This window comes from Gadus chalcogrammus, chromosome 23 (genome assembly GCF_026213295.1).
Source record: "Gadus chalcogrammus isolate NIFS_2021 chromosome 23, NIFS_Gcha_1.0, whole genome shotgun sequence".
NCBI lineage: Eukaryota > Metazoa > Chordata > Actinopteri > Gadiformes > Gadidae > Gadus > Gadus chalcogrammus.
This window is the reverse complement of record NC_079434.1, coordinates 14,763,768-14,771,267: the sequence shown is the minus strand read 5'-3', so window position 1 is coordinate 14,771,267 and position 7,500 is coordinate 14,763,768. Positions and strand designations below refer to the sequence as shown.

At 47.8% G+C, this 7,500-nt stretch overlaps 2 protein-coding genes across 2 annotated transcripts in view; one reads left to right on the top strand and one right to left on the bottom strand.

Moving 5' to 3' along the window:
* tpk1 (thiamin pyrophosphokinase 1) overlaps positions 1-7,500 on the top strand; it is a 70,524-nt gene that overhangs the window by 23,486 nt on the left and 39,538 nt on the right. The window contains exon 6 of the mRNA XM_056583936.1: positions 1,209-1,304. Coding sequence (XP_056439911.1) covers positions 1,209-1,304 — 96 coding nt within the window. The remainder of the gene's footprint in view (positions 1-1,208; positions 1,305-7,500) is intronic.
* LOC130376992 (uncharacterized) lies at positions 2,716-7,115 on the bottom strand. Its single transcript, XM_056583934.1, has 2 exons — positions 3,848-7,115; positions 2,716-3,446 (listed from the first exon to the last, which is right to left on the bottom strand). Exon 1 carries the CDS (start codon positions 5,949-5,951, stop codon positions 3,888-3,890), a length of 2,064 nt encoding a protein of 687 aa, XP_056439909.1. The 5' UTR covers positions 5,952-7,115; the 3' UTR covers positions 2,716-3,446; positions 3,848-3,887.

Sequence of the window (7,500 nt, the reverse complement as noted above, 5' to 3'; positions counted from 1 at the left end):
TAGCATCGGATGGGCGCTCGCGTCTTATTTCCTGCGAGTCTTTTTTCTGGCCGGTGGATCCCACCAAAGCATGATGACTTCGGGGACCCCAGCTGACGGTTTATCCCGGGGTTTTTTTTCTCCTCCTTTTGGGGGCGAGGGCGTGATCTACATAAGAAGGAAAAGAAAGAGGAAGGCCTGAGGTAAACAGGAGGACGCATCGAAGCGTCGTGCGCCTGCTGGCTGTGTTTAAAACCAAGTCAAACAGGACGGACTCACCCGCTGTAGGGCTGAGGGTGTGAGGCAGAGCGTGGCTGAATAAGCACCTAGACTCCGCGAAGGTGACACACACACACACACACACACACACACACACACACACACACACACACACACACACACACACACACACACACACACACACACACACACACACACACACACACACACAGACGCACACGTGCCTGAGCAGAGCTCCCGTGTGATCTTGGAGCCGTGTCACTCTGGTGCATCTGTGATCTGCCCAGGGAACCTGTGTTTACTGTTTGAAATGCAGATAGGACTCTTGGCCAGGGCACACACACACACACAGATACACACACACGCACACAGATCGTGCACGTGTATGCCCTCACGCACACACAGCAGTAAGACTGCAGCTCTTGTTTGTATCCCTTGTGATTCTACACTCTCTTTCTCTTTTGCTCTCTCCCTGTATTTATTCGCTTTCTCTTATATATTTTTTGATTCTCTTTGATATTTTCCATTTATAAAAGACATAGATTGTTTATTTTAATTCTGTAGTACAAGAGACAGAGGGTAGGTTGATGGCATTCCTTGACTGAAACGCTGAATAATTCTGTTTCGGTGAATAACTGAACGGAAGCAGAGTGCAAAACGGCAAGCTTGGGATTGGTATTGTGTGTGTGTGTGTGTGTGTGTGTGTGTGTGTGTGTGTGTGTGTGTGTGTGTGTGTGTGTGTGTGTGTGTGTGTGTGTGTGTGTGTGTGTGTGTGTGTGTGTGTGTGTGTGTGTGTGTGCGTGTGATTGGATCAAACAAACACTTCCATATGGATTTGTGCTTGTTAAGCAACACTTAAAAAGCACTTTGATCTCTCTTCTTTACTAAATTGTGTGTGTGTGTGTGTGTGTGTGTGTGTGTGTGTGTGTGTGTGTGTGTGTGTGTGTGTGTGTGTGTGTGTGTGTGTGTGTGTGTGTGTGTGTGTCTAGGGATGCAAGCTGATAGAAACGGCTGATCAGGACCTGACGGACTACACCAAATGTTTATCCATCATGGTGGAGGAGATCAAACGACGCCAACTAAAGGTGAACACACACATTACACAGACACACACACACGCACACACACACACACACACACACATACTCCTACTTTTAATTACGTTTTAATGTCCATTTGCTGCTATTGGCATTAGCTGCTGATTAATAACTTTTGGGGGGGAAATATCAACATTATCCAGAGCAATGACACAAGATAAATAAACAGATGGATGAAAAGGAGAACGGTATGACTGGTTAATCTGCATGCAGATGCAAGTATTGAACGCAATGTCAGGATTCAGCCAATAGGCTTCCTTCCAGCGACAAAGTGCTGTAGTTAGCTAACAATCGGCTCGGTTGATTTAATCTTTTGAGCCGTTTCAGAAGGGCTGACATTAGTGCCAACAGGAGTACACATTTAAACACACATTTAAATACATTCATTTCGATTGATGCCTGTTGGACCCTAAATCTGATGCATGTTGAATGTTAAAATTGCAGGAATGAAATACTTCATGCATTGGTTTCCCTAATTGGCCACAAAAAGAAAAAATACAAATCCCATTGGAATATATAAATACAAATAAAAACGTCCAATCTCGAAATTCCAATTAGAGCTCCTCATTCCCTCCCTCTATTGGCTAGCCCGTCAGGTTGAACGATGACAGCCTGCCCCCCAGCAAAGAGCCGTTCCCAGACATATCTCCCCCCTCCCTGGGCCCTCTTTCCCAAGCTCCTCTCTAGGCATCTCTAGACCCAATCACTAGCCACCCAGGAGGTCAGACCTCCGACCTCCTACGTACAGGGACTAGCTCTAGGGTGGTCTCCTCCCAGTTGGACCCAACCCCCCACCCCACACACACACACACACACACACACACACACACACACACACACACACACACACACACACACACACACACACACACACACACACACACACACACACACACACACACACACACACACACACACACACACACACAGGGAGGACTGCCTGGGGTTGAAGGTGGGGGGTCTACTGAGTCTGTAGAGCCCCCCTCCTCTGGGCCACTCGGACCCACACTCTCGAAGCTCTCTTTACGAGAGTGCTGACCTTCTCACTACCTTCACCCAAGGTTGACCTCCCACTCTATTTCCCTCGTGGACGAGGTCCCAGGAGGATAGCTGAACCCATGCACCGTTTCCAGTGCATAGATTCAAAATGTCCGGAGCCGCTGGGTCTTTGCAAGGGACCCCCCCCCATCTTGTAACGTGCAGACCTGGATCCAACACGGTGGTCCCCCAGACGCTGGGGTTGAGACTCACACTGGCTGACTCTACATACCAATGACGTCTGTCTGTCTGCCTGTGTGCCTCCATTAATGGAGTATTAAGACTTATCGTGTTGGGCTTCCAATCACCACTGAGTTCTCCAATCACTTCAGAAATCAAGGCTGAAAAACATCTGTTACGCACCTGGCCTAGGGGCGCCAGGCTACACAACAAAAAGACAGGAGACAACAGTTTCCCAAACAAAATAAGTATTTAATCAAACCAAACCAATCCAAGTGCTCAACTTATAATAAAAGTATGGGATGTGGAAGTCAGTAAGTCTGTAGTGTGGAGTGTGTATGCATGAGTGGATTATAGGTGTGTGTGTTGTTTTAACATAAGTGTTGAAAGGTGTGCATGGATATGGAGCTGAACAGAACAGAGAGGGAAGGACTGGGGAAGCAGACTCTTATAGGGCGTTGGCACCCGGGCCCAGGTGCACGCCAATCACTCCTAATGACCAATTGAGTAGGCCTAGGTCTCTGCTCCCCAGTCCTAGAAACAAATGAAAGACACAACATACAGGGAACCGTCACACCCCCCCCCATAAAGACGGAGTCCCAAAGGGATCACCGGCAACCCATTTAACCTTAGATAAATATATACTATCTACTCCCTGTCATACCCAACCTCTACTCCAATGGCCGCCTGCCCACTGTCACAGGCCTTCACCCCAGCAACCGGTACCACGGAAGCACTTTAAGGGGTGCAAGACAGACAGAGGCAAAAAGGACCAACGGAGACCGGACCTCAGTCATGAGGAGCCCGTGACAGCGCATCGGCCACCACGTTCTCCGCCCCTTTAACATGACGAATGTCCAGGGCATAGGATTGCAGGAACAGTGACCATCTTATCAATCTCTGGTTTGGACACTGCAAAGAATGTAAAAAAGTCAGAGGGTTATGGTCTGTATAAATAACCAGGGGGGTACTACCGCCAACATAAACATCAAAATGTTGCATAGCTAAAATCAAAGCCAATGCTTCCTTTTCAATGACAGAGTAATTTAGCTGGCAAGAGTTGAATTTCTTAGAATTGAAGCTAACAGGTTTATCTATGCCCAGGTTGTCCTCTTGCATTAGAACGGCCCCCGCCCCCACATGACTAGCATCAGTGTAGACTGTGAATGGCCTGTCTAAAGGGGGAGCTGCAAGAACCGGAGCAGTACACAAGATCTTTTTCAAAGTTATCCCTTGTATAAATCTTGGCTAGACTGCCGAAAATTTCAATAAGTCCAGCTTCAATATGAGGCTGGCAAGACAAAAGTGTGTACGTCTGTAGTGAGTGAGGTCCCAGCGATGAGGCCGCGGGTCCTAGTCGTGCTCCGAGCCCGACGCCGTCCTCTTCTTACTCTTCCTCCCGTGCTTCTTGTGCTTCTTCCGCCTCTTCTTCTTGGATTTTGTTATTCTGTCCTTCTCTTCACTGCTTCTATTTTTCTTCTTGGCGTCAACAGCCTCTTCCCCTTCAGAGACCACCGAGGACCCTGAGGAAGAGTCCTTGTGAATTCGCTCCGCCTTTCTCTTCCTGTGCCGGCTCTTCTCGTCCTTCTCATCACCTTCCTCCTTGATTTTCTTCTTCTTCTTGCTCTCCGCATCAGACTCTGCAGCCGAGCCGTCTGAAGCTTTCCTGGCCGACGACTTCTTCCTTTTCCGCTTCTTCTTTACACTCTTCTTTTCACCCTCATCATCTTCCTCTGTTACCAAGGGAACAGAGGTCACCACTGCCGGCGGCGGCGGGACCCCAGCCCAGACCTTAGCACCCACTAGGTCGTTGCCCAGGATCAGCGTCACACCCGGAATAGGCAGTGCTGGGCGCACAGCGAGCTTTGCTTCTCCCTGGAACAGTTCACATTTTAGGACAACATTATGCAAGGGAACCAACAAAATATTCATGTCTATGCCCCGGATAGGAACCTTATCACCAGTGTCAGAAACATTAGTCAAAGGGAGAACACCAGCTTGGATGAATGAATCAAAAGCCCCAGTGTCCCTCAAAATAGTTACCGGTACTTCTTCCCCACCCTGCACCAAAGACACAGTCCCCTGCATGATAAATGGACGGTAAGAACTCAGAGCTACAACTGATGTATCCTCATTTGAACCGAAAGTAGGTGTAACACAAGTGGACACCGGACGAACTGGAGCTGCCGTAGCAACCCCTTTTGGTTCCCAATGACCCGCCTTAGGGGAATTTAACAAGAAGCAATCTTTTTTCCAGTGCCCCCATTTGTTACAGTGATGGCAAACCTTCCCCGAGTCACGCACATCCCTACTGTTGTTGGCGTTAGCTCTGGAATCGACAGGCAGAGGTTTATTAAATCGGCCATGCGACTCACTGGCAGCAACATAATTGCCACCGCCCGCTCTAAACTCTCCACGGTGCGTTAAAACAAAGTCATCTGCGAGCGCCGCCGCATCTGCTGCGTTGCGTGCTTTCTGCTCACTGATATATGTTGCCACACGAGCTGGAACAGAATCTTTGAACTGCTCCAAAATCATCAAATCTTGTAAGCCTTCGAAATCCTCCACCTCCGAGGCGTTACACCAGCGGTTAAAGCTCGTCGTCAAATCACGTGCAAATTCCAAATGACTTTGTCTGTCATGTTTCTTCCAAAATCGAAACCGCTGCCTATACGCCTCAGGAACGAGCTCGTATGACTTCAGTACCACCGCCTTAACACGGGCATACTCTTGACTGTCAGCCGCATTCATAGCCGAAAAAACCTCTTGCGCCCTGCCTGTTAAGACGCACTGCAGCATCAATGTGCGCGCCGAGTCAGGCCATTTACGCACATCTGCCACCCTCTCAAACATGGCAAAGAATGCCTCAGGATCACGTTCGGAAAACTTGGGCACCAGACGTAGATTGCCACTAATGTCAAACCCCCCTGCAGACCGTTCTGCAGGTTCTGAAAACACTTGTGCAGCCGCTGAAATCTTGCCATCCCCTATCAAGTCCAGTCTATTTTGCTCTACCTGCAACTTAGCCAGTTCTGTCTGCTGTTTCATTTTTTCAATAGCATACTCACTATCTAGCCTAAGTTGTTCCCGATCAGTTTGTAATTTCGCTTGCAAAATGATTAATTCTTTTTGTTGGTCGAACGTCAACCCTGACATGGCTGCTGGTGAAGGCACCTCCATTGCGGCACCTACTGCGGGAGAAAGAGACGCCTCCTCTTTCTTATCCCGTTCCTCAGTTGAAACCGCTATACCACATAGCTCTCTTTTCAAAACTTCCAACAATGTCTCCTTTAACCTTCTATCACTAGCTTCAATTTTCAACCCAAAACGATCTGCAACGTTCAGCAATTGGTCTTTGGTGCATTGATTTAAGAGCTCCACCGAGGGAGACTGAACAACGTCATCCACTGTCACCATCCTGGGTATTGTGCGCTTTAAGAGCCTCCTAGCTGGCAAACCAAACAAACTAAATACAATACAAGTGTCCCCCTAGCCTATATAAACCCCAGCTAACTCCACCCTCTTCGTGTGCCGGTTGCGGAGGATTTCTATGCACTGAAGGCCACCGCCAAGGCCTAGCTCATACCAAAGGGGAGGAAAGGCAACCAATAACTGGCGACCCGCATGCCCCCCTTAGCCGTGCCCCCGAGTCGAGATATTCAGTACGAACTTCTCGCTACTGCCGCACCTGACGCACCTAGCCACCCCCCGGCCTAAACCAACGAGCTATTTTACCCAGGCAGCTAAGCGCACCTACCGGGGACACTCGTATCAAACAAATACAAAAAAAATAAAATAAACAACCAGCCAGGCAACTGTTGGCGTCCCAAATGACGTTTACTTAGCTGCACAACTACCAGAAATAAACAAGTCTCCAACCGCACAAAATGAACCAAACAGCTACCGTACTGTACTGAAATAACCAAACCTAATCAAATTAACTCAAATTTAAACAGATGAATTCAACTCATAACAATTAACTGCATCTCCCCAAAGTCTGAATAACAAGCCTGTAACATTGCTTTGTCTACTCACCGGACTGTTGACCAAACAATGGAACGACGGAACCTCCCGGAAAGATTCCCAACTGACGTCACTCCATTCACAAAACCAATACAGGAGTGAGACTAAATTGACGCTCCAAACTCACTGTACAAACAACTTATTGGACGAGCCCCCACTTTGTTACGCACCTGGCCTAGGGGCGCCAGGCTACACAACAAAAAGACAGGAGACAACAGTTTCCCAAACAAAATAAGTATTTAATCAAACCAAACCAATCCAAGTGCTCAACTTATAATAAAAGTATGGGATGTGGAAGTCAGTAAGTCTGTAGTGTGGAGTGTGTATGCATGAGTGGATTATAGGTGTGTGTGTTGTTTTAACATAAGTGTTGAAAGGTGTGCATGGATATGGAGCTGAACAGAACAGAGAGGGAAGGACTGGGGAAGCAGACTCTTATAGGGCGTTGGCACCCGGGCCCAGGTGCACGCCAATCACTCCTAATGACCAATTGAATAGGCCTAGGTCTCTGCTCCCCAGTCCTAGAAACAAATGAAAGACACAACATACAGGGAACCGTCACACATCAATTAGACGAGACAGAAACAGAAGCCTGCACATGCATGCACACACGGACAAACACAGACGCATGTGCACACACACACACACACATGTACATGTGCGCACACACGCACACACACACACACGCACACACACAGACACTGTCTGAATGTGTGCACCAGAACCACAGGCATATAAACATATAAAGACAAAAACATACTATTCACACACACGCACACAGAAGCAATCACAAATTGTAAGTGTGTATGCCTCAGACACACAACCATACATCAGACAAAATAAAAAAAATACTACACACACACCCACACACAAACACACTAAGTGATCTCCCCACTGTGTAAATCCATGGGGAAAAAAATAAATAAAAATTCAGTCTGTATTA